The 27,540-nt window shown below is 38.6% G+C and overlaps 2 protein-coding genes across 7 annotated transcripts in view; one reads left to right on the top strand and one right to left on the bottom strand.

The window, feature by feature from the left end:
• The window catches only part of Cd226 (CD226 molecule), an 83,337-nt gene extending 78,093 nt beyond the window's left edge, over positions 1-5,244 (top strand). For all 6 annotated transcript variants that reach the window (XM_047526810.1, XM_047526808.1, XM_047526813.1 and 3 more), the window contains one exon: positions 1,070-5,244. In XM_047526810.1, the coding sequence (XP_047382766.1) occupies positions 1,070-1,183 (114 nt within the window). In that variant the 3' untranslated portion in view covers positions 1,184-5,244. The remainder of the gene's footprint in view (positions 1-1,069) is intronic.
• A 13,054-nt stretch (positions 5,245-18,298) lies between these two features.
• The window catches only part of Dok6 (docking protein 6), a 428,272-nt gene continuing 419,030 nt past the window's right edge, over positions 18,299-27,540 (bottom strand). Inside the window, exon 8 of the mRNA XM_047526969.1 lies at positions 18,299-26,354. Coding sequence (XP_047382925.1) covers positions 26,215-26,354 — 140 coding nt within the window. The 3' untranslated portion in view covers positions 18,299-26,214. The remainder of the gene's footprint in view (positions 26,355-27,540) is intronic.

Here is a 27,540-nt window from a genome sequence, read left to right as displayed (position 1 = left end):
CAAAATGGGTGCTTCAGACTTCTTAATAATCTGTCAGTTTAACTTTTTCTGTTATTAAGCAGTTACTCTTTGCAAGTCAGATGTGTTTTTCTGACTAACTCACGGCTGGCTTCTTGGCACCAAATGCAGGATCAGTGGCTGAGCTCATCACATCTGTTGCTCGGCACACAATGGCACGCTGCCCAGCATGTCCACTTAGTGGCTTCTTTCTCTTGTACTTAGCTGTGTGCCCACTAAAGCCAATCCAAAGGAAAATTTATTATGAATTTTGAGAAAAGGAAGACGCTTTAGCACTATGTTAGGTATCTGGCTCTTTCAGGCTTTTTTAGAATAATGATATTTTCAAGAACAATTTAAAATTTTGATAGTAAGCGGGACTGTGAAAGGTGAAGAAGTTAGCCCAATGTGATTTTTTTTGTTTTTCAGGTGGTGTAAGTAACAAGGCACCTGGATTTTCCCTTTGTTTTCTTCTTGTAAAGACCAAAATCACTCTAACTTTCCAGACCACTCACCAGATTGCTCTTCTCTTTTCTCTCTCTGTTTTTTACTCTTTCTCTCTCCCTCATTCTCATACCTGTGTATTTTGTCACATGTGCACATTTAAGGTATCAAAGTAATTTGATTAAGGTAGAGAAGATTAATGGTTATGTATCATCAGCTTAAAGGAGAATGTTTTCTTTGCCTAGTCCTTTCATTGTGTTCAGTTGCTTCTTAAAGCTAGGACACTGTGTACTCTAAAAACATTTATGAATTAAGACATCACTCAGTAGACATTGATGGGTACCCACTACAGGGAAACACCATCCTACTTTTGGTGTATTGCACTTAAAAAGACAATTCATAGCACAATACAGCAACTGGATTATATTTATGCTGCCTCCCACTCAGTATCCTACAAATTAAGAAGGTGATTTCTAACAGAAGTTTCATATAATGCAAGGAGTGTTTTAGAAATTACTTGTAGTGGAAGCTTGGCCTATTTTATGGTTGAATTGAGAGACATATGTTGAGTATCTTTACTGACCACTGAAATTCACTGAATGATTGACACTTCTGTTTGTCTTTGTAGGCAGTCAATAACTACAGAAGCCCCATCTCTACCACTCAACCCATGGAAGATGCAAGAGAGGACATTTATGTCAACTACCCAACCTTTTCTCGAAGACCAAAACCTAGAGTCTAAGCTTTTTTCTCTTGATATGAGCTAACTAATGATGACTATTAAATACATGGATCTTTATAGTTTCCTCCTACCACCCAATGACTTTCTCAATTCCAGTGAACTGAACTTTCATTTGGTAGGGAAAACACTGCATTACCTAGAGAACATCCTGAACAGAAATGCTTCAGGACACCTGAGTCAAGTTAGCTCATACAGAAAAGGAGAAACTTACTGGGTCAAGCAACAGAGGAACTGGGTAGGGGAAACTTAGGGAGTTTACTTACCAGGGCTTTAATGTTGGGTCTAGAATTAAGCATGGGCCTAAGCTGGTTTGGATCGCCTCCCACAGCAACAAATGTACTTGCCTGGCTTTGACCGAATTCCCATGCTGACTTTCCTATGTGCTTTCAAGATGGTGGCCAACCACCAAAGACATTTGTCACCCTGTTTGCGTTTGATGGAGTGTTTGCTTTTCTAGCATAGCAAACATATTTGGTTATTTGCCTATCATTAAACAGGCATCATTGGGATGAGGTGGCTTCCTTGGTTAAGGGTTCACCTATAAGAACTGAGGGTGAGGACAAAGCACACTAGGGGGCAATTCAGAATATTAAAGAAGGAAAGGAACCTAGAAGCTGTGGTTGCTACTAACAAATGTTGACCGCAATGACCTTCCAAGACATTTCTTGCTAACCCACTAAAAAGTTAGAACTAGATAAGTTCTCACTCTCCTCTCTTCTAGAATTTTCTCTATCAGTCATAGTCTAGAAGAATAACTGGCAGCAAAATGAATATTCAGAGGAAGACAGGGTTAAGTTTTCTTTTCTAATTTCAAATAAATTTATCTCTGAATCTATATAGAATTCTTGCCACCATCCTGGGCCTAGCCTAGTGAGCAAGTGTGTTAGATGGTCCAAGAATAAATAATGTAAATATTTTTATATTGATTTTTTCTTTTTGCTATCTTTGAGAATTATTTTAAATATACAACTTCTCTCAAAATGGCCAGGAACCTAGGCCTTAAGTTCTTTAAAAATAATTTCTTGTGAAATTTGAGTACATGAAAAGAGAACCATAGTTGTAAGCGGTGCTATGGGGCTGTAGGGTAGAAAGGGGTGGGGGGAGTATGGAGAGGGAACAGAAAGGAGGGAAAGGCATTGAGGAACAGAGGTACAGAGGCAAGGGTCTACTTCACAGTTTGGACAAACACAACCCTCCCAACACCCATGACCCTCAGCAGCCTGAATTCTAGATTTGCACAGACAATGAAAATGTTTGTGAAACTAAATTAAGCTGTCATGTCACCTTGAAATGCTTGTTATCAAATAGGTTGATCATTCCTATCTGAAAGATTGATTACTTATCTCTAAAGATCTCTAAAATGTGTCATCTTTAAAAGATTCATTACAAAAAGCTTTGTTTATGTATCAGAATTTAAGGCTTCATGATAATCTCAAGTAAACAAAGCCAAATTTCCACACTGTCTACATAGATGCTAAGTTGTGATTTATAGTTTGAAACTAATCAATGGGTGTTTTATGATTTTAACCTTAACTACTATGCACACTAAGTAGTACAATTATTCCATGAAACTCAAAAGGGAAAAAAAATAATAAAAATGTTTTCTTAGTTGTACTTATCCGTAAGTAAGAATTTATTCTCGTTTTTATTATGGTTGCTTAAAGATCTTCATATTTGGATTCATGAAGTATTTCCATGAGTATATAAGCATAAACCAGTGGAAAGGCAGTTCACCAGAAAACACTCTACCATCACATCTATCCAAGATGCTACGGCTAAATCCTTGAGTTTACATGGTGAAGCAATTTAGCACCATTTATAAAATAAGCTGTTTCTTTTTCTTAAAAAGTTTAAAACAATCTGGAAGATTCTGATAACCAAATTCTCATTGGTTAATATAGGTAAGAAGTGAAACATTTCTACAATTCTAACATGAAGAAGTATAAATCCCTTCAAGAGAAAATAGTTACGGGGGTGACAGGCTTTCATGGTGAACCACTATGTGTGCTAGCCCCCAGGATATCTGAAACTTGTCTCCGTCTCCATGGGTGCATTAATTTTTTAAAAAATCTCTCACTTAAAATATTTATGGGGAGTATGTACTCTGTCCTTTCTTCTTTTCCAAGTGGTCTTGCTCTTCAGGAGTTGAGAACTATCCTAAAGCCTGAGGAGGTTCTCTACTGTCTCAGCTCTTGGGCTGATGAACTCCTTCCCCATTTCCTTCTGGGGACATTCTAACAGGGCAGAGTCATTGAAGTCTCTGCAATGCGACACCTGACGCAAGCACCAGGTCTTTGGAACTCTAGCCTGTCCATGTTTTCCCTCTACTCTTCTGTGCCTACTGTCCTGGGTCTTACTAGGAAAACAGATCCACAGAGTAAAGATCAAGACGAGAATTAAACTATATTGTTAATTTTTTTTTTCTTTGCAATATGCCGCTTTGGAAGCCAGATGTTATCTTAAGGTTTTTGTGTTTTACATGTATAATTTATATTGATATATAATAGAACATTAAATAAAATCTATGCTTGCTTTGAATACCATGATTTTAATATTTACATTTAAAATTACCAATTAAGGAAATTACTGTTTGATAATACAGTAGATAATAAGTAGGTAAACTTGTTAAATGTCATTACAGAGGATTCAATTTATAAGGGAAAGAACAAATCTTTAATAAATATAACTTACAGTGACTGTATTTACTATGTTATTATCAGAGAGACTTTCAAACTTTCATACTTTATTTACAGGCCTTTATGTATGCTGAGAAAATAGAATATAGATTTCTTTCACTTATTCTTTTTTTTTTTTTTTGTGGTGCTGGAGAGAACCAAGAGCCTTATGCATTCCAGGCAAGTACTCTACCACTGAGCCACACTTCCAGTCCAGAGTACATCTTTCATTAACTTGTACTCATGTTTATAGATTGGGAGAAGTAAGTGAGTATATAATTTTCAGTTAGGAAAAATTCAGACTTATAGAATGTTTTAAGTAATTCAGTTATTATTAAAATGCTATTCATATTTAAGTATATTGAATACCAATTTAAAAGACAAAGTAAAATAAAAATTTTATTAGATTTGCTTTTACTTTAAACATCTAAATTATATTGGTTTATGTAAAATTTATTTTAAAAAATTTCCAGGACTTGGAATCACTTGTGTGAGATCCTGGGTTCAATTCACAGTATTGCAAAAAAGTAATAAAATAAATAAAAATTTCAGCTGTACTAAAATAATTTTCCAAATTGGAAGAGTGTACATTGTAATTAGAGATCACTTTAATTAAATGCTTCTCCTAGATTTATGTAATATGCTACATTTTGTAGACTTGCATAAAATTTCTGTAAGATGCTTATAAAGTATAAGTGTAGATGCTAAATTGTCAGCGCAAAGTTAACCTTTTCACAATAGTGATATGAAAATATCTTTGAAGACTATAAAACTATAATACAAACATAAAATATTATTGGCTTATAATTATCACTGGTTCAGGTACTGTTAAAATGTAATGTCTAGGAAGTGCTGATCTTCACATTTAGATTTTTTACATCAGTTAATATATATTTTCATTGTTCTGTTTATTGAAATTATTCTGGCTAATTTACCAGGATCTTGTAGATTTATCTGAAAACTAAAAGCAAGTTTGCTTTTCGTTAAATTTTTCTATTGCTCTGATCCAATGTGCTTCTAGAATCTACTGCAATGCTTCCAAAGGAAATTTTATAGCTCTTCAAGGTTGGTTTACATATTATATTTTTCTGGATTCAAAGCACTAACTATGTTGTAAAATGCTATTAGAAAAAGTCTCATTTGGGATGATAATCCCAATCTCAAATCCAGGACAATTCTGCCTATTGTTCTTTTTGTTTAAGTTATATGGCTATCCTATTTAGGGCAGTTTCCAGTTTTAGTTTCTAGTTATTTGAGATTTTCCATTTGTTGGAAATGTTTGCCTTCGTTTATTGTATTCTGTTGTTTTGAATGAATAAAATGTAGTGTACCATGATCACCAGTTTCATTTGCTATCAAGAAGAGTAAGGAAAAATTTCTACAGAATAAAATTAACCTAAAGTGCTAAATGCAGAAATGAAGTTTTTAATATTCTGAACACTTTGTAACATCTATCTCAAAGCAACATTCTTCATGCTTTACATATGTGTAGTTCAGAGGGCCAAAGAAATATAGGAATTTTTTTTTTTAATAGCAATCCTCTGCCCTCCTCCATTTTCCTTCCATCAAGACAATAAATTTCACTTCTTTTAATTGACAATTTCCCTACACTTTTCAGAATAACATGCTTGTTATGATTCAGAAGTGAGATGTCCCTAAAAGCTCATGTGTGAGACAATCATGAAGGTTTGGAGGAGAAATGATTGAGTTATGAGAGCCTTAACACAGTCAGTGAATTAATCCCCTGACAGGATTAACTGAGTGGCAACTGAAGGCAGGCAGGGTGTGGCAGGAGAGGTGGGCATTGGGGTGGTGCCTTTGGGATACATATTTTGTATCTGGTGAGTGGATTCTCTCTTTGAACTGCTTCCCTCCAGCACATTCTTCCGCCATGTTGTTTTGCCTCACTCGGGCCCTAAGGAATGGAGACTGCTGTCTAAGGACTGAGACCTTTGAAACCATGAACCCCCAAATAAACTTTTCCTCCTCTAAAATTGTTCCTGTCAGATCTTCTGGTGACAACAGTGAAAAACTGACTAAAACCATGCTTATATCACTAGTGGATTTTTCTTTTCAATTTTGGATATTCTTTCTTCATTTTGATGTCATCCTCTCCCCAAACTCACCACAGATGCATACTCTTCTAGTGTCTTGTCCTTCCAAATTATCTGTGTTAAAATTTTGATAATGCCAGTATTTCATGTTTTCCTATGACTTGGCCAACACTCTTAGTTGAAACGCAAAGTAAAAATGATTGTGTCTTTTCTCCTACAAAACATACAAAATTCTGGAGTCAATTCTAGAAACTTTCCCCCAATAATATTCCAGTTGTAATCATTCAACAATGCCCATAAGGAGTCTGTTACATTTGTACTTGTATGTGACTGTAAAAGTTGGGTCTGCTGGTCACAGCATGGGAGTTGATGCTGACTCTGTTTAGCAAACAGTCAATTTATTTGAACTACAGGAATGACTCTCAGAATGTGGGGAATAAGCTTGTATTTCCAGGGCACTGATGGAATATGCTTGGGAAACAGGAAGAAACCGTGGCAACTCCAGTGGCCGGTGGAAATCACCCTTCCCCTTTTAATCCCTTCCTTCCCACCGTCCCTCCCTCTTGTTTCACACATGAGAGAAAATATTCAACCTTTGACTTTCTGAGTCTGGATTATTTTACTTAACATGATGTTATTCTGTTTTACTCATTTACCAGCAAGTGACATAATTTCATTCATGGCTTGATAAAACTCCATTGTGTATACATACACCACATTTTCTTTATCCATTCATCTGCTGATGGGCACCATCACTGGTTCCACTGCTCAGCTATTGTGAGTTATGCTGCTGTAAACATTAGTATGCATGTACTACTATAGTACCCTATGCAAAGGAATAGGATAGCCAAATCATATGGTGGTTCCCTTTCTAGTCTTTTAAGGAATTTCCATAGAACTAGAAAAATTCATAAAATTCATATGAAAAAATAAAAGACCCAGAATTGCCAAAGTAATACTAGCAACAAGGGAGAGGCTAGAGGCATCACAAACCCGATCTTGAATTATGGTACATATCTTCAGTAACAAAAACAGCATGGTATTGGCATAAAAACCAACATTAAAACCAATGGAATAGAATAGAAGACACAGAGAAAAATCTATACAGATACAGTCATCTGATCCATGACAAGGTACCAAAAACATACACTGGAGAAAAGACTGCCTTTTAAACAAATGGTGCTGGGAAGGCTGAATATCCATATGAAGAAGAGTGAAACTGGATCCCTACCTCTCAACCTGCATGGAAGTCAACACAAAGTGCATCGGTGGCCTAGGAATTAAAAACACCGAAACTGCTAGAAGGAAAAGGTCAACACTCCAACATATTGGGGCAGGCACTGACTTTCTCAAAAAGATTCCTAAAGCTCAAGAAATAAAACCAAGAATCAGTAAGTGGGATGGCATCAAATTAAAAAACTTTTGTACAGCAAAGTAAACCAGAGTGTAAAGAGAGAGCCTACAGAATGGGAAAAAAATCTTGGATAGCTACTCTTTAACAGGGGATTAATATCCAAAATAAATAAAGAACGAAAACAAACAACCCCCCCAACTAACCCAATCAATAAATGGGCAGATGAACTCAACAGATGTTCTTTAGAAGAAAAAATACAAATGGCTAAAAATAGATGGAAAAACGTCCAACACATTAGCAATCAGGGAAGAGCCAATCCAAATCCAAATTTCATCTCCCTCCAGTTAGAATGGCCCCCATCAATACAAACAAAGATAAATGCTGTCAGACATGAGGAGAAAAGGAAGGCTCATGCGAGGTTGGTGGACTGCACATTAGTACCACCTTGGAATGGTTCAGTCTTTGATACTCTTGTCATGACAGACACTTCCAGGGCTGTTATGTTGCATTAGACAATCAACTCCTTACCTCACATAATATTCCTTTTCATGCCCTGGAAACTCCTTCTGAATCTCTGCCTTTTCTGAAACCAACACAACCACCCCAGTTTTCTTTTGTCTCCCATTGGTATGCCTTTCTGCCACCCTTTAATTTTAAATTATGTGAGTCTTGTACATAAAGTGTGTTTCTTATGGACAACATGTAATTGAAACAGACGTTATTACCTCATGTACATAAAAGACTGCATGACCAATGTGTTCCTGCAATATGTATAATCAGAAAAATGAAAGATTATACTCTATGTATGATCTATAAAAATGTATAAATGCATTCTACTGTCATGTACAACTAATTAGAACAAATAAAATAAAATAAATTTTAAAAAATCCACAATGGCAATTGTCTTCTAATTAGCATATTCAGACCATTCAAATACAAGTGATTTTTTTTTTTTTTTTTGATCACAGGAACCAAAAAGGGGCTTTATTCCACAAGTCTCAGACTTATATTGAGAACATCAGCCTATCAGAGAGTAGACTACCAGGAAAGTCAGCCTATCAAGGAACAGTCTGCAGGCAGATACCGGGATCGCCTCATGTACAACAGCCAACCAGAGTTACTTCCTAAAACTTGTTTATGAGTGCAGCTATGTTTGGCAAGCTGCCAGGCGCCATCTTAGAGATCAGGCCACGGTGCGGCTCTGGGGCCCTCAGAGCCTACCCCTGACATCTCCCCCTTATTCTTTAAATAAAGAAAAGATGACTTGGGACCATTGCCTGTCTTAGGTTGTCCATGGCAAATTACATCCTTACCCGTCATTGGAATTCTGACCTCCAGGCGTCAGAACCCTGCCTAAGGTTGGTATGCATTTCCACGGATCTTACCCGTCTTTGACTACTGGTCTAGCATGCTTAGCCATACCTGGGGGGATGTGCCTGTCTCAATGGCTGTCAAAGCCTGTACTATAGCCCATTGATGATGTCGGGCATCTTGGCGAGCTCTGATTTGGCTGCATCTAACATAGGCTATCCCTAAGCAGATAATAATCAGAACAGCCACTGTTCCAGCCCACTGTTTTGTCAATCCCAGGGCTTTAGATAACAAAGAGAACATCTCAGATACCGATGTAACTGAACCCTGGTGGCATTGACTCTGAGTATCAAACGTAGATGACCAATTTTTAGATAACATAACCACAGAGCTAAGGTTATTCTAAGCAATAGGGGTGACACACACTGCTCTTAAAGGATAAACACATCCCAGTCCCAAAAGTTCTTGCAAGATATCCACTTGTTCTTGTAGTAAGTCCACTCTTTGATTTACAAGGAGTATGCCTGCTGATTGATGTTGGTTTAGGGTCTCTTTAGTCTCTAAGGCTGCAGCTGTCAAGTGATTGTTGTTGCTGTCAATGCTGCTGCTGCGGTTGCGGCTGCCACTGCAGAGACTGCTACCGTGGTGACCACAGCCGCTGTGATGCCAAAATCTCTCCTGTTTCTTGATAGTAACACTGGCAATTCCGCATCTGTAACAGAGACTGGGACTGGTAGGAAGGTAGGAACACACATTAAGACTGCCAGCGGGAACCTAGAAGCATTCCAACATTGAGAGATACATAGTTGAACTGTTCCTCCTAAGAGACTAAAAAGAGGTTGTAAGTTAGTTCAAGGGGGGCCACGAGCATCAGAAGTATGTTGGTCTGAGTTACTTGTTGGTAGCATTGGCACTGGTCTAGTTAGTCGCTCAGGAACCCAGATAGGCGATGTTTTGTCCTGCGGAAACACACAAACCGAGCCGCGGCTCCAGTAAAGCACCAGGTCCGGGCCGTTCCATTGTCCTGTAAGAACATCCTTCCATTTTACCGTCACTCTATCATGTTGTTTATGATTGCCATGTCTCTCAGCGGCACAGCGACCCTCATTATCCTGAGTTTAAAAATTTAAAATAAAGAGGCAAAGAGAAAGTTTATCTTTAGGGGACCTGAAGGTCTCCCCTATTCCCCCTTTTTGTTTATAAAGAGTATTTTTGAGGGTGAGATGTGCACGTTCAACAATATCTTGTCCTTGTGGGTTATAAGGTATACCTGTGGTTAGAGTTATTTCAAATTTAGTGAGAAGTTGGTTCTTACCAAATTTAGTTTTTAAAGAAAAATTTAGACTCTATAACGTAGTACAATACTCTAACAGTTGCTTAACCATAATTGTATAAACCCCTATTTTTAAGACTAATTGTTCTAAAGAATAAAACTTAATAGACACAAAGTTAAGAGTAAATTAGTGTTTCTAAGAAATCCTTGTTATTTTACCATGTCATTTTACCATATAGATTAAACTTTGGTTTATATTAGAACATTAGTATTTCACCTTAGGAAAAACCTTAAATAGCTTTAGCTGTCTCACATACATACAACCAACTTAGTTACACACAAGCTTGTTGAAACTTCCCCTTTACTTACACATAGACTTTCTTAGCACTTACTTAGACCCTCATGTATTTCATCACATAAGCACTTTCTTACCCAGAAACATTTCCTTTTCCTTTTACTAAATATATTTCCATACCCAGAACCTTTATTTTCTCTTTCCTGTTGACCCCTTTTTATTCACATTCTGAAACAACTCTTATGAAATTTCTGAATTTAGAAAAATTACTCTATTTTAATAAGATTAAATATTTTGCTGTTTATAGTACTCTAATTGAAACACAGTTGAAATTTTGGAACCCTATGTGTATAGAATTGTACCTGTTAGGACATAACTCTTAGTAACCTTGTTTTTAGTGATGACACAAAACAATTTTCTGTACAAACACATTTGAGTAATCCCATGCATGTCAATTCTAATTCACTTATTTTCTTAAAAAAAAAAAAAAAAAAAAAAGATATTAGACAAGTGTCCTGAACAGTATTTGTCAGCTTTTTCTTGTTGGAGGAAAGTCCTAGAAAAATTGATGTTAGACATTTTATAAACATCAACATTATATTAGTTTGACCACCTAGAGACCTGCAAGTTATTTTCAAGACATTTTACTTCAATTAGTTTACCCAATTTAAATCGAACCTTTTTAAATCACGTGAATTAAAAATATTTGGATCCATTTTTAAATTTTAATTTTAGGAGCGCTCAATTTTGATACAGACAAAACATGACATTGGACAGCACGACATACACATAACACAAAATCAAAGGCCTTCAAACTTTGTAGGTGAATCTCCATTGCAATGTAACAGATGTTCAAAAACTCTAGTTGAATAAAAAAAATAGAACTAATCAAAAAAATCATGAGCTCAAAAAAAAAATGTAGAATTCAAAAAAAACAAGAGTCCTGGAAAAATGAAGCGGCCATTAAGTACTTTAGTAAAACACCATAAAATTTACTTTTGCTGGAGTTCAGGTAAGACTTTTTGCTTTTTTTTTTTTTTTTTCTAGGGTTTGAGACCGGTCTCCTACTGAGCCTTCAGGCTTTCTCTATTTACATTTCAATGTAAGTCTTGGCTGAGATTTGGATCTGAAAGGGGACAAAATGTTCCAGCAGAAACTTGATGCCTAGGGCATTTTAACCCTCAATCCTGGTTAGTAATCAATTCAGGTTTGGATGCAGAAAATTGTGAAACAATTTATCTCCCAATATTTGTGGGGACTGGGGCTACTATATCATACTCCTTACTAGGACATGCCACTGATGGTTGGGCTGGTTACTCCCTTCACACCGGCATATGTGGGACCTCATGGCAAGAGGACTAGGTGGGCTGGGTGGGGCGAAGTTGGAGGAGGAGAAGGAATTAGCAGAGAAGCGCAAGAAAGAAGAGACTTGAAGATAAGGAATCCCTTTCCATCTGTCCGCTCGCTTATGGAAGCTGTGTGCCAATATCTTTGGTAGCCACAATCCACCTTCCCATGGAGTCATCTTTCATCCCTGCACAGGCCAATTTGTTATCGGTAGTCATTCCTTCCCAAACTAACATTTTAACATTTACCGGGAAGGCCCTGGGGGGGGGGGGGGAGCGGCGGTTAGAGTTTGTGAGTTTCTGTAAGGAGATGCAACCGGGAGGAGCCGGCGGTTCTTAAGGCGACGGCTCTTTGGGGAGAAATTTGGAGCCCCCTTTGAGAGGTCCTGGAGAGAAGCAGGCCTTAAGGGCAGATAACGTAGGGCAGACTCCTAATGGGGGACCCTCCCCTAAACTGATTTCCCTCTTCCTAACAAGTTGTTCCTCACACCCAGTTATTTTCCTTGTCTGTCTCTGATCTTATTGATGCCCTTTCTGATGCTTTAGACCTTTCCTCTTTTATTTCCTCCAAAACCTCTTCCCCTTGTTTTATGGCCTCTCTGCATTTGGTTCGGGCTGTTTTAGTTTCAAGAGGAATTCCATTGGCCCGGAGCAAATCCTTTAAGGGACCTTCCATGCGCATTCATGACATTTCAGTGCCCATATTTCTCTATTAAACTAACAGAATGCAAAGCACTTTAACTAGCAAAACAAAAGAGAAAGCACTTACAAACACTCAATCTCCGTCGCTTATCCCTCGAACCCCATCGCTTACCTGTGAACTTCAACTTGTCGCTTTTCCTGCGAACTTTAACTCGTCACTTTTCCCACGAACTTTAACTCCGTTGCTTCCAGCGAACTTTAACTCTGTCACTTCCCGAGAACTTTAACTAGTCGCTTCCCGTGAACTTTAACTCCGTCGCTTATCCAGCAAACTTTAACTCGTCACTTATCCAGCAAACTTTAACTCTTGGCTTATCGAGCAAACTTTAACTCGTCGCTTACCCAGCGAACTTTAACTCGTCGCTTATCCAGCGAACTTTAACCTGGCCAGACTGTACTTTACTTTCCCTGTATTTACCTGATCAGTTTCTTCTTTATAACTCGAGGGTCCCGGGTTTCGGCACCACTTATGATCACCCACCGCCTGCAGGCGGTGGGCAATCACAACGCATACACTTTTCTTGATCACAGGAACCAAAAAAGGGCACAAGTGATTATTATTGGAGTTGGATTAGTATCTACCATGTTTGTAACTGTTTTCTACTATTGCACCTATTCTTTGAATTTTTACCTTCTCTTCTATTATCTTCCTTCTGTATGTACTTCTATTTTCTCCCTTAGCATACCCTTTAAGTAGTTATCATAGGTTGGTTGGTTTGTTTTTTATACATTTATCCTATTTGGTGTTCTCTGAGCTTCCTGATGCTATGGTTTAGTGTCTATCATAAATTTTGGCAAGTCTGCAGACACTATTTCTTCAAATATTGTTTTGCTACATTCTCTTTTTATTCTCTTCCTGGGATTCTGATTTTGTGCTCGTTCGGAAGTTATTCCACAGTTCTTGGGTGTTCGTTCTCTTTTCCTGCTTACCTTTTACTTTCCCAAGTTTATATGGACCAATTTTAACCACTGATCCTTTTCTTTAGCTGTGACAAGTCTACAGATAATCCCAACAAAGACAGTGCTCATTTCTGTCACTGTGCTTTTATTTCTAGCAATTATTTTTTATTTCTTCTTAGAGTCCACCTCTCTGCTTACACTGCCCATCTGTTCTGCTGTCTGTCTGGTTCTTCCATAGAGCCCTGAACATCTTCATCATGGTCTCCTTGTCTGATGATTCTGACACGAGTCACCATCTCTCTGGTTCAATGATTGCTTTGTCTCTTCACACCATATCTTCTCTTGCCTGTAAACAATTTTCATAGTTTTTTCCCAGAAAGCCAGACTTAGTGTATCGTGTACTGGGAACCGAGGTGGATAGGACTTTGGTTTGCAGATTTACCTTAACCTGACCGGATGTTGGATTGTGCGGAAGCCTGTCATAGCCGTAGGTGATAAATGCCTTTGAGTTCCTCTAGTGTCCTGTGGATTTTTTTTTGTTGTTGTTTATGTGGCTGATTTCTTTGGTTTCTCTCTCTCTTTCTCCTTCCCTACGCTTCCGGCTTCCCTAACTGCCCCCTCCTCAGAGGTTTTCTGTTCCACAGCTCTTTCACCTGCGATTCGCTGCAGTTGTGCTGGGGTCCTGTGGCTGTGTGGCAAGTCACAGGGAGGGAGGGTCCGCGTCTCTGAAAGGAGAATCAGGCCTGCGCTGGCAGACAGAGTCTCCTCTCGGGGGCAGCTTTCCACCCTGCCCTCGCTTGCTTTCCCAGTGTGTTCCCTTGAAGGCCTAACCCTGTTGACTTGCTTATTATTATTTTTTCTTTCTTAAGTGGGACAGGAAAGCTGCAGGGTCTAGGACTCTGGTGTGACTTGGGGAAGGTCTTTCCCCCTTGGTAGCCTTTGTTACTGAGAAGGCTTGTGGCTTACTTCCTGGTGCTTTGCCATTCCTGGCCAGAGCGGTGAGATTTGTCCTGGAGCCTTGTAATGAAAACCTGGTGAGTGTCCTGGAGGGGAAGCTCATGGAAGTATGGAGACTCTCCAAGTCTAGAGCTCCCAAGAGATTTTATTTATAATCAAATGGCAGCAAGTGAGCTGACTTGTCATTCAGTGCTCCTGTCCCTGATAGCTCCAGGGCTTCATCTCTGCACAGCAGAATGGTTCCTGTATCTCTCTGGATATGTCTGTCACTCCAGATTTTTGGGGTGCCTATGTTTTCTGGGACCTCAGTCCTGTGACAGGTCTAAGAAAGGTATAGTTTTCAGTTTTCCTGCTTTTACGTGATGTGAGCATGGCAGTGACATCTTACAAGCTCTTTCCACATTGGCAGTGGATAGCAGGTCCTTCTCCTCGCACGGGTAGTGTGTTTGTGCTCTCTTGGTTTCTGAGCTGTGTCTTTGTCCTGACTTCTTGAGGCTGCACAAGAACAGCTGGACACTGGCCTCTGTCCCATTTGACTTTCTAATCTGTGCTGTTTTTAGCCCATTTTTATGAACTGGCATAAATATTTATGGTATACACAAATCAGACACATTTATTTTAAAAAATAAGTATTTTTTAAAAATAAATATTTAAAAAATATGAAATGAAATATAGAAGATAATCTGAAGATTAATATGAGATCATACTCAGTTTTCCTGTATGTTCAGATCAATGTTTTTATAATAAAGTTTTCTGAGTCCAAAAAGAAGCAAAGGTAATGCAAAGAAAATTTGTCTCACGTCACAGAAGAAAATATGTCTAGTCAATCCAATCAACAAAAGCTAAAGCAGATGTAGTCAGTAATGTTCACTCATCACTGAGTTCTGTCTGAGGCACAAGATTTCAGGAATTGTTTTTGGAATTCTGCTAAAATGAAAATGCAAGTCATATTGCAGAATTTTGCTGGTCATAGATGTTTGATATTAATTTATTTTAAGGTTCAGTTACACAAAAAAATAAATAAGAATTTGAAGACTCATGATAGGAGTCAAAGAACTAAGACCTTGGTCAAGAATCATACATATATATATATATGATTTGTCTCTAAAAGAAGAAAACTCAATAGAAAAAAAGATAAATAAAACAGAAGGTAGAAGAATCTTGTAGCCCTTTGCAGTATAATTTTTAGAGGAATATTCACTATAAATGTGTGAAAGACCTATTTGGACATAAAATATGGACCCAAGTTCTAGAGTTGCCTCCTAGTTTGCCACTGCATATGGCCATATAGCATAATACTGCAAAACTTTTATTGACAGATCATTTAATCATTTCTTCTGAAATTATACCCTACTTAGTAGGAGCAGTGTTGAAGTTGAACATTCCTATTACTGTCAACTAATAAGCCACCAGAAAACCCAAGTGCCCCAAACATGTCATTGTCTCTTCTAGATTAGGAAAAAGCATTAATAATAACTAGCAGTAAGAATCACATCATGTAAGCTTCAAGGAAATATGGTGTCCATGGAGGAGCACAAAAAGACAAGTGTGGCCTCTTCTACTCAAGAGTTGATAGCAACGATCTGCACTAAGAAATGTCATAGTTTTCTGATACATTAAAAATAATGTCCCAACCCCCACCTATCAGCCCAATCAAAACACGGTCAAATATAGCTTCAAACTGTGATTGTTTGCAGTGCCAGACACCATGATATAAGTCTCTTGGGGTGCAGTGTCTCTTAGGTCCCTCTGTGTTTTCTGTCTCCACAGAAGGGGTGGGAGATGCGATGTCATGTGAAGCAGGGAGTCACATTCTGCTTGTGAGTAGAGTGCACGTTGTGTCCTCTCTGTAGTGTAATGTTGGTTTTTCCTGAGCTATCGGGTGTCACCCCAAAGCAGTTTAGGTTGTGCACGTATTAAAAATATCAGTGGGCATTCTTTACCATTTAAATTCCTAGTTGTGCCATCTATAAATTCTAAACTCAAGAGTCCTCCTTCATTTCTTTTCCCAGTCTGATCATGCCCTTTTAAATGGAGAAAGCTCAGAAAGAGGGTCAGTCAGGTATGAGGAGCAGGGGGCCTAGGAGAGCAGGAGTGGAGTGCTAAGTAGAATGTTCTAGATCTATTCCTTGTCACGTTTTTAAAAATATTATACTGCAGAGAGTGAGGTGACTAGTAAGAGTGAAATGGGTTATTTCTAGGCAGTGACCTTAATATTTATTTGTTGGTGGAAGGTGTATCAAGCTCTATCTCTGCACTCAGCTCCCTGAAATGTAATTAGATTTGTTTAAAAAAATAGAAACCTCAAAAAAAGCAGGCACCTAAAAATAACATTTCATAGATACTGGAACAAGAAAGGAATTTATTAAGCTTCATGGTACTCAAGGGACATTCACTGAACAGGACGAGGTTACATATGCCTCTCCACATGGTGAGCTCCTTACGGGAGGGATCAAGTCTTTCTTTTGAATCCCAGCTGCATGAAGATTAAATTAATGCTCTTCAAATTGAATTTTGAAATAGTATTTTCTCCTTTGATTGCATTGCAATGGAAGTTTGCATTTATTCAGAAGAGTGTTCTGGGTTCAGAAGGAGTCTCTGTCGTTCACACATGTGTAGGAAGTGACATGAGTGAGAATATCCATGTGCATATTGGTCTTACACACAAGTTTGTGTCAAAAGAGGAAAGAGGATTTAAGAATTTTTTTAAAAAAGTATATAGCATTCAAGCAGCAAGAGATGATTGGGGATTTCATTAGACTATGCAATAATTTTCTGTGATTCAAACCAGTCTATTCAGTGAAAGAGAGGGGAGGAGAGGAGAGGAGGTGAAATTCCGAGAGTGTTCTGAGATGTGCGTCAGGGAGCTGGTGAGGCCGGGGTTGCCTGCCTCCCCTCTCACCCCTCTCCTGCCCCAGCTCTCCTGGGGGAGCGGTGTGCCCTCCCCCTCAGCACTACCCTTGATGTTGAAGTATGTCAAAGGGAATTAAAAGGAGGAAAGACCAAAGACTGAGAGAGATTGTGTGTGCTTTCTCCACACACTGGAGATGGCAAGAACCCAATGAACAATGACTGGCCTTTGAGATCACACTTAACTCAGCGCTGGATATCCTAAAATGCCTACATGTTGGGATAACCCATGTTTCCATGAGTGTTGAGATATTCTATCCAGTTCTTGCTCCACATTTATTTTAACAATTCATCATATGGATACCAAAATTAGACAAACTTGTCTAGTTGGAAAAAGAGAGAGCTGGTTTCTTCATACATTACAAAAATAGCAGAGTAATTGCTTTGGGGCTATGCCCTGTGATGCTTATGTATTAAATATCTCCTTCGATGTCAGCTCTAAGCCTGTGTAGACATTTACAGTCTTCTTAAAGACATATTCTTTAGGAAATGTAGTCCTTGTAATTTTAATAGTGACAAAAGGGAAAAGAGACTCCACCGAGTCCATATCACCAATTTGTTGCAAAAGTGGCTCGAAAGTTCATATTCAGAATAAACTGTATTTCATTCAGTATCAGGACAGCAGGGATTGTTTTCATTCTCATTGCTACTCCTGGGTATTTCATAAACTTCTTCTGGCTCAGAGCATGGAAGATCCCATAGATTACTCATGACTTTGTCTGGACCCACTCACAGAACACATTAACAGAACCGAGTGCCGGATCCAGGTTCCATTACTGAGAAAACGGTTGCCCAGTGTTAGGAAGGTCTCCACTCTCTTCAAAAGCTTGAATCTCTAGGAGTAAAGAACAAATTCATCTAATAAAGTAAACAGGAAACCTGGACTGTTTGAGAAACAGATTTTGTAAATGTATTTCTAGGCAGGTCTAAATCCTAGAACAAAGGTTGATCACAGGAAAGAATATAATAAGGGAAGTCATTGATCACTAACATCAGGAAGCCGGTGAGGATAGTGTCTAATTGCATATATTTCAGTGTTGATGTATAAATTTGCCTACCAAGTATTCATTTTCAATAATTGTCTTTGGTTATTAAAGAGTGAGCAGAGTGTTGGAAGAAAACCCATTATCTAGTTGTATCACACAATGAAAGTCACTTACACACTCTGGATATCTTTTTACTAGAAGATAAATGTGTTGCTCTCTAATGTCATCTTCAATATTAATATGCTATGATTCCACCAAACCATATTCAACATAATAAATTAAGTTACATAATAAGATAGGGTTAGGAAAACACTGGAAATACATAACAAATTCTCAGTAACCTTACATTTAATAAAGGGCTTTCTTTTACTTTATTTTGAAAATAGCAAGCCAATAAGTGAAGGAATAAGTAACATTTTAAAGGTTAGCAGAATATGATTGTCAGGATTCTGTTTAATTACATAGTTACATGTTATCACACAATAACAGAAAGGTAAGAAAATCATTTAATATTACACTGCTAGCAATATTAAATAACCCATGGGCTTTGTAAAACCATCAATTTAGTTGTTCAAGGTCTCAATCATGCAAAATTTTGGTGTAAGGTAATATTTTGGAACTGCTTTACATTTTTTAAAAGTGGTGAAGCAAGTTTTGATATTGCACAACTATAAAATTTCCTCCTTGTATCAATATTATTTGTCTATTTCTTGAAATTACATAAGACATTGAGAATAATAGATTAGGTTTATCAATTAAGGACTGATATATATGTATATATATACATATATATGCATACTGTAAGTTTAGAAGAAGGTAATTCTTCAAGTATGTATTTCATGTATTTTAATCAAAGGGAAAAATCACACAGACAGATTTAAAAATAATTGAATTTCCTAATTTTATTATTGCCTCATTATTATTTTCTGTTCTACCAGAAATTCACACTTATGTTCCAGGGACAGCTATACCTTTGCATTTCATCCCAAAAAGTGGCCCAACTAGTATTTCAGTACAGAGTTCCCCAGACTATCATTTATTTGGAAGAAATTATAATTGAAAACAAAGTATGCCCAATCATGTTTTCTAACAGAAGAAAATTTGTATTGTTTTATTTCTTAACAAGGGCTTAATTTCCAATGCCGTTTTTATCAAAACGATCATCAACATTTAGCCAACCACAAATGACATCCCTTTACAATGTACAGTATAAGACTTCACAACGTATACATAAATTAATTAAATAGAGTTTTACAGAAAGCAAACATATATAAATTAATATATTTTGGAGATTCATAGAGATAAAAATTATGCCAAGACAGGGTGATTCTATGCGAATCTAAAAAGAAGAAAGGTAACCTACAGTGAAATGTACAGAGTGGGTCAAAACTAAAGTGTGTGTGTGTGTGTGTGTGTGTGTGTGTGTACGTGGGTGCGCACGTGCGCATGACAGCTGGGGTGCAGGGCGGTGGGATGAGGAGCTACCGCAGATGCTGAGAGGTCTCCTGTCATCTGTAGTGAACAATCACTGGCCTTCATGTCGTGGAGCTGACTGACTTGCTAATCTTCATGCACTGCCCTGTTCAACTGAAAGATAAAGTGGCTCATAACTGGGAAGAATCGTCTACTCCATGGGTCTTTCCCCAAATTTGAAGCTGTAGTGCCTCCACTCCTTCCACTCTTACACACACACATACACACGCACACACACACACACACACTTTTGATAAGAGTTAAGCATTGTTTCTTGAACTATGCAATAGATTTGTGAATCTGAATTTGAGTGGTTGAATTACTATTTCATATTGACCTATATCATCTTAGCTTCTGATTGATACTTACTCTCAAGGTATTTACTCTCTCTTATCATTTTGTTCTTCCCTTTGCTGCCTTTCAGTACCTCTGTCAAATAAGGATTTGGAACCACCATAGAAACCCTCTGAAGATGTTTTCTTAGAAATGCTGCAGTGACTTTAAAAGATTAAATCATATCTCAGTATTCTTCTTTGTGGGCTTTTAAATTTCAACTATGTGGTAAGAAACAACATTTTGGAGACCGTGGGTCTCTGGGGTGAATTAGGATTAAGTTCCGACAACGGCACCCTACAGAATGCGGCCAGCCGCCTTGCTCTGCTTGACACAAGGTTCTGCAACAACAGAAAGAGTGGGGTTTATGCTCTTAGTCTAACTTCATACCATAAGTGGGAAACAGAAAGGAAGTTAATTGTATTAGCTACTAAATTTGGGCCCAAGATAATGATAAAAAAAGTTTGAATACAGTTATTCTTCTGACAACCAGGATGTGGGACACAGATGTGGGAAGTAAACATAGAAGATAGTTAAAAGAAAAACTTAGGACATAAATGGAATTATTAGAAGGAATATTCTATAACAAGTGAATTTTTCCTCTACTTCAGATATTTACAAGGTATTCAAATCTCAAATCAGGGAAAAAATATGAAAATTACAAGTAAAATGCGGTTTTCATGTTATTTAGTAAGTGAACTATTTTTAACTTAGTTCTTATTCAAACTTCAGTTAATTTAAACAATTGCTTAGTGAAATTTATAAGGAAACTTGATATGTAAGGTATTTTTGTGTGTGTAAGGTATTTGTAAAAAAATTCATCTTTCAAACTTCTGTTGAGAAAGAAGCTTTTTGAAGTTCTCATGAAAAAAAATGTAGCCCTGATTCATCAATTGTCTAACAAAATTATGACAAATGTCACAAATAATCACATCCTAAAGTGCTGTGGAGGGATAAATATCCCAAATAATAATCATAATTATAATATGAAGAATTCATAGTACTGAAAAATACATACTCCTATTTAATTTTTTTAGTTTAACTATTACTTTAGGATAAAGCAGAAGGGACACAAGGAAGGAGGTCAAGAGAGGGTAAAAAAGGTATTGAGGACTGAAACTGATCAAATTATGTTTTTATGCATGCACTCATATGCCACAGTGAAACCCATAATTTTGTATAATTAATATGCACCAACATATCATATGTTGGTCGGCAAAAAATAAGTTTGAATTTTAAAAAAATAACTGGATAGCAGTTTAAAAGTAATAAAGCTTATGCCAATCATTCATGACCTACAGGTTTAATGCAATGTTCCAGAAAGTCTCTTTAGGGATATAGCTGATAATGAGTTCAAGAAGAACTAGAGCAATTCAAAAATATGGCAAAACACTTAAAAGCACAAGTCTTATTTATTACGAGGCCATGTGGCATTTCTCAACTCCCACTACATCTAAATGGGAGACAAGATGGGGCCAAGGAAACATTCCTGGACCTGGAGCCTGGAACTAGTTTTTTTTTTTTTTTTTTCCATTGAGCAAATTATGGGTTTCAACTTTCTCCTGAGGGAAACATACAATGAGACCTTTTTTCTATGTAACGTTAACGAGGGCTTCAAGAGCTGGCTAACATTCCACCTTTCTCAAAAACGTGTCCAGCATCTGGCAATACTTTCACCAGTGTCTACACACTATTTAATGCCTTCTCTTTCAGAATGGTTGTAGAAATGATACAAGGGTCACATTCGCGAGTGAGAAAATAGGATTTGCATAGTCCCACAGATTTAAAGGTGGGTCATCTTTTGAATACATTTACAAAGATCGCACCCATGAGGTTGCTTCTCACATGTTTAGACTCTTGCCGGGCTCAATGTATCTTCATTAGCTACCCAGTGAGGTTGTCCATGGAAAAGGGATTCTCATACTACTGAAGATACTTTTATCCATGGGGACCCATTCTTTTGTGTTAGTTTTTTTTTTTTTTTTTTTTTTTTAACTAAATGGAAAGAGGCATATTTGTTGGCAAACTGCTTCTTTCTGTGGTCAAGGTGTGATGCAGCCATGTCTTCTTTAAGTTGCGCACTTAGCAGGAGATGGCGCTAGGAAAGAAGGCCACACCATGACTTGGAACTGGGTCAGGCTGCTAGGAAGGTAGGTTCTGAGTGTTACTCTGGGCATTTCAATGGATTCTTCATCATTTTACCAAATTCGTCCTCCTGAATAGTCACCATCCTCTCTACCCCTTCTGAGGGAAGTTTGCCCCCTACACTTCATAGCTGCAGATACACAGATTTGGTGAATTTCAAAGGTTAAAAATTAATCTGTGTGGCATATCATCCATTGTAATTACTACTAATGCATACCCAGAGGCAAATTTTCACCTATTTTGAGAAGGTGGTGTTCCAGAACTTATTTAATTAATGATTGATAAAGTAATTTGAAATTGCAAGATATTGATAGACTTGTTAATAGAATTGGGGAAAATGCATAATTTGCACTTTGAGCAGTTTTTAAAATTAGTTTCAGTCATAGATGGACATGATATCTTTATTTATTTTTTTATGTGGTGCTGAGAATTGAATCCAGTGCCTACATGTGCCAGGCAAGCGCTCTACCACTGAGCCACAACCCAGCCCCTGAGCAGTTTTTAGTGTAATATTTTTTGTGAAACATGAGGTGTTAAAGGCCTAAAGCTCATCCCCACTGAATATTGCCCCCTGATTGTGCTGTTATGATGGTCAAAACTGGACAATATACTTTGTTATAAGAGTATAATTTCCTTAGTTTCACTGTAGCAATAATGATTGACTTTTGTAAAGGTTCCAATAACTAAGGGAGTAAAGTACTCATGCTTTTTTTACAAAGTTTTCTGAGATATTGACCAAAGACTGGGGCTAGACATCAATCTTTACAATGTATTTTAATATCTACTATAAAGATACCACATGCAATAAACTGGATCAGTAGAAAGTACTACTAACAGTGTAAAGTTATTTACCAGTCCACTGTCTTTGTTGAATAGAAGATATAAATGATTGGCTGTTTTATTGGTGAAGCATGATTTTCAGACAATTTCCTGATGAAGACATAGAAGAATTGTACAAGATACTAGGACTAGTACTTCAGTTACCGTTTGGTAAAAGAGGTGTGACTTGGTTTTAGTAAATAGATTTCACTTTATTTCACATGCTCTATCAAACAGCATCTTTCCTAATATATAGTAAATATATACTTCTTTTTTCATCAAATTCAAATTGTGGCAGTGACCCAAAAATTGATTCATAAATATTTCCAACCTGCATAAATAAATTAGCTCTGAGTGCCTACTGTTGGTTCAATAAGTAAGTGAAAGATCTGTTTTATTCTCCCTCTCCCCAGAATAATGAGCCATTGGGTCAATGTCATTTTGTACTACTCTGCATTTTAAATAGAATGTATGTGTTGGTCATGTGTACTTTATTATCAGAAGAAAAAACTGGGGACATAAAAATAAATCCCCTCATCTAATCCTTTTGTGAAATGTGTGTATGCCTCTAGTCTTTCTCTGTTGATAGAAGAGAATTCACTATGTCTGCTGGATTCCTTTATGTCTCCTTGGTCTCTTCCGACTGGATGTAGAAATGGTGCTATCTTCATTCATCTGAACAAATCTGGGAGGAACCCCAACTGAGTCACTTTCAGAAGGAGCCAAAAAATGTCTTTGGTTCATAGCAACCCTCTCTTAAAACAAAGTTGCAAATATATTAAAGATACAGTATCTGAAGGGAGAACCAACTTGCAAAGTGGGAGCTCAGTGGAGTTGAGCGTGTGCCCACAGCTATTCTGTCACTCAGTGGAACTGATTTTATGAAGGTCGGAGAGACCGGTCCAAGTATCTTTCGATCTTTGGTTTTGTAGACAATTTATCTGCTTGTCATTTTTATTTCAGTGACACTGCCTTATGTCAAGTGTGTTATTAAGTCACTGTAAATCCCATCTCTCAACATAGCAGTTTTGATTTAGCTGTAATTATAAATATACTTTGAGGGGGATGTTAGAATAAAGCTCTAAAAAGGTATTATGAGGAATTTCTTAGCATTATTCTCATTGTCATGAGATTGTGCTAAAGATTTGGGAAGTAAATTTCTCTTTCACATACTCTTTCGGTGACACTATTTTCAGAATAAATGGCCCAAGTTTGCGCCTGATCTTTGGTACCTCTTAACGCTTACTGGCAATGATCAGAACCAAAACGTGTTGCTGAAGTAACTTCAAGCCCATGTTTGTCTCCCACCAGAGACATAAGAGCAGACTTGTGTAATTAGCAGAATCCCCCTGGACTCGCTGTCTGTGCTTCTGGCACATTAATAAAGCTGAGACATGGACCGTGACCCCTGAGGGCCTCTTCCCATAAGTCCCTTGTAGAAACTTGTGGTTGTCTGAGCAACAGCTCGACTGAGTGAGCCGGCCAGAGCCCCTGCATGTTGGCCTCACTAGGAACTGTGCTGAAATGGTCTCAGCTGGGAGCTGCTCTGGTGGATTTGATCACCGGCATTTCTATCGCAAATGCCGTGTGCTAAGGAAATTCAGAGATGTTAACCCCGGAAGGCTGGGATTCCAGGAAGGCCGTGTCCTTGAAAGAAATCGGTCTTCTGCTCTTCTGCTGTGTCAGCAAAATTCGCAGTGTGGGGTGTTTGGTTAATTTTCTTTCTCTCCCTGAAGGCTTTCGTGCAATTATTTTTTGCAGGCACATTAACTCTTATGATTAGTATCTTGATGGGGTTTTCATACCTACTGACTGATTCAGAGTCTAGGTAGTTGCTTAAGTGCACGTTTATCAAGGAGGAATGCAGACCGTTTTTATTCAGTAGTAATTCATTGAAATGAATTGCCAGTTGGCTCTCAAGCTATGTTAGGGATGAGAAGAATCTTTGCAGAGATTAGCAAAAAAGGTACCCTTTCTATTGACAAACCTCGATGGTTTAACATATTTTACTATTAAGAAAAATAAACAAGTTTTCTTCTTGCTTAATTGGACTCACCAGTTTTTTAAACCCTCCCTGGAGTGGTTGAGAGATGACCATCTTAGGCACCTAGCATCAGATGACCCAGGCCAAATAACTGTTATTTTTATTTTTAGAATTAAGGACGGACATACCCATGTCAACCTGAATTAACCAAACTTTCTCAATTCACTTGAAAATCGCCACTTTCCTTAAAACCTTATAGGTCTGCTTACTGCAGGGCTTAAAAATTTATCTGTGATCCACTTTCTCTTATAATCCCAGACAAACCATGTCCAGTACAAGAAAAAAATAAAATCCAGCCAGTGCCCATCACACAATTAGTTACAAACCCCTGGTGGCAATGGATCGTCATCTACAAAATTTTAAATCTCCGTATCTGCTATCCTGGGCCTGTTCTTCTCTTGACTACAAAACAGCTGAGTTTTTTTGAAGTATTTTTGTTTCTTTCTCAGTTTCCCAGGTGGCGACTCCTGGGTCCTCTGAGGCTAAATGGAAGCTGGTCAGTGATCACAGACTCTTCCTCGAGTGGCTCAGGAGGACCAACTAGGGGAGAAACATTGAGAACAGCAAGACCACGTGGACAGACAGTGAGACACCGGAGGGGAGGGACAGTGCAGCTGGTTCTTCTGCTTCCAAAGCATTTCCCGTCCCTCATTTACGCCTGCCTGTGTCAGGAGTAGACTGGACTATGCACATACTGCTGCTAATGAGAAGCCATTTTTAAATAGCACTATTTTAGAAATAGCTATTCAACATAACAATCTGAGTTTTAATGCAACAAATTATAGTTTTCAACAGTTTAAGTGAGCATATTCTGTCGCCCTCAGCAAGTTGGATATATACTGTGGTATATAGATGGATACAGTAATATCCATATCTATATTTTTCTACACACACACACACACACACACGCACACGCACACACATGAGCTACAGGGCCCTGCTTGAGAGAGTGCTCTAATTTCATGTTCCCTTAATTGTCATTGGTCTTATTTATAGGGAGGGAGTTAAGGTGCCATTTGTGGAGCCTCACTGGATGTGTCCCTGTCACAGAGCTTTGGGGTGGGTCATTGCTATGTCCAAGGACAGACCCTGGGCTCAGACAGGAGGACTGGACCAGGGCACGGTGGGCACCTGTTGCCGGGCACAGCCCAGTGTGGGCGACTTCTCTCAGTGCCCAGGCTTCTGCTACTGTCAGACCCAAAGAATTTTGTTTAAATGACTGTTCATACGATTTGGATTCTATTTTTGTAGAACACAGATTCCCCCATAGAAATTCAATAAATAAAGGACTTAACCGCTGAATCAAGGAAGCGAACTCCAGTTTTTAACCTTCCCAATGAGACTGGGCGAGACCCGACCGTGTCAATTGGTACTGCAAGTGGTCTTCCAGGAGGCAGAGGGCACAGTGACCCTTGGGCAGATCCAGGGCGGACTGTCGCCATGGCCGCTGGGTGTCATTGGATGAGGCTGGCGCTGTAGCTGAAGCCATAGCTGCTGGATCGCGACAAGGGGGGCTGGGCCTCCTCGCTCTGTTCAGGGGCGTAGCTGGGAAACGTCTGGGCACGTGACATCTTGGAGGAACCAAAGCCGTGACCTAGAAAGCAGGAAAGGAGAACTGCGCTGAGAACCAGGTTCAGCAGAGCAAAATGTGTACGGAAAACCCCAGCAGGCACAGCAGGACCCCAGATCCGCGGTATTGAGCTAGCTGTGCGGAAGCTGCTAAACACCTGGAGACCTCAGTGTCTCCGCCTTTGATGCATCGAAAGTCTTGTTTTCAGGGATCAGTGTTTCCCAGGGGCATCTGTGTGAGCGTTCTGGATGCCAGGGAACTAGGCACATTTTGTAGGGATCTCAAACTTCCCGTCAATTAACTTTTGAAAGAAAAGCAGGACAGCTTTTCCCCCCAAAGCTGTTTTTGATGGAGGGTCTGTTGGAGGCTTTCTTTTCTTTTAGGCTCACTTTGCACAAACAAAAGCAAACTGCACACTTTCTCAAGTGTAGTGGGCAAGCTACACTTAAACCTAACCAGCAACCATCAATTTCCAAGAAAAAAGTCTTGTCCAGGGACAGAGTTAGGGGCTCTGGTTTATCCTGGTGGGTTTGTCCCTGCCACTGAAGCCATTCCATGACATGGTTCACCAAAATGATAAGCCTTGATCGTTACTAAAATGGCCTGATTCTTGGACCTTAGGCAAAACATATTTAAAGATGCTTGGGCTGTTCAGGGGCACCTGGGTGATGAGAAAATGTCAACTGCAAACCCAAATGAAAGTCGTCCCTGAAAACTTGTCACAATGCCAAAATGTGTGGAGGGAGCGTGCATGCCGAGGTTCCAGTGGACTTCCCAGTAGCGCCTCACCCTTTCTGAGCCAGTAATTATTCTTCCTGTGTGAAGATGATTTGTGCTACTGGAAACATTGATCCAGTACCCCGCCCTTTCAGAGTTTATATTATGCTCAAAGGAAGAGATGTCTTTCATTTGATTTGTATGTTCTCTGATCTCCAGAGTGAGAAATGCAGAGAAGACAATCTGTTCACTCAGAAGCATGGAACTTCTCATTGTCAGACTCAGAGTCTTTGTCCTTTGCAATGTCATAGGCTTCAAGCCATTGTCATGTGTGTTTGATGACTCAAAAAATGTCCTAGCAGCATGGGGAACTTGGGATCCAGGGAGGACACCATGGGAATTGGGTAGCAAAAGACTAATTAAAGCTGGTAGAAAGAACTGCTGAAATGTTGAAACATGGCGAGAGAGAACTCTTGCTTTCTGGATAAAAAAA

This window comes from Sciurus carolinensis, chromosome 15, assembly GCF_902686445.1.
Source record: "Sciurus carolinensis chromosome 15, mSciCar1.2, whole genome shotgun sequence".
Taxonomy (NCBI): Eukaryota; Metazoa; Chordata; class Mammalia; order Rodentia; family Sciuridae; genus Sciurus; species Sciurus carolinensis.
This window is presented reverse-complemented; position numbering and strand designations above follow the sequence as displayed.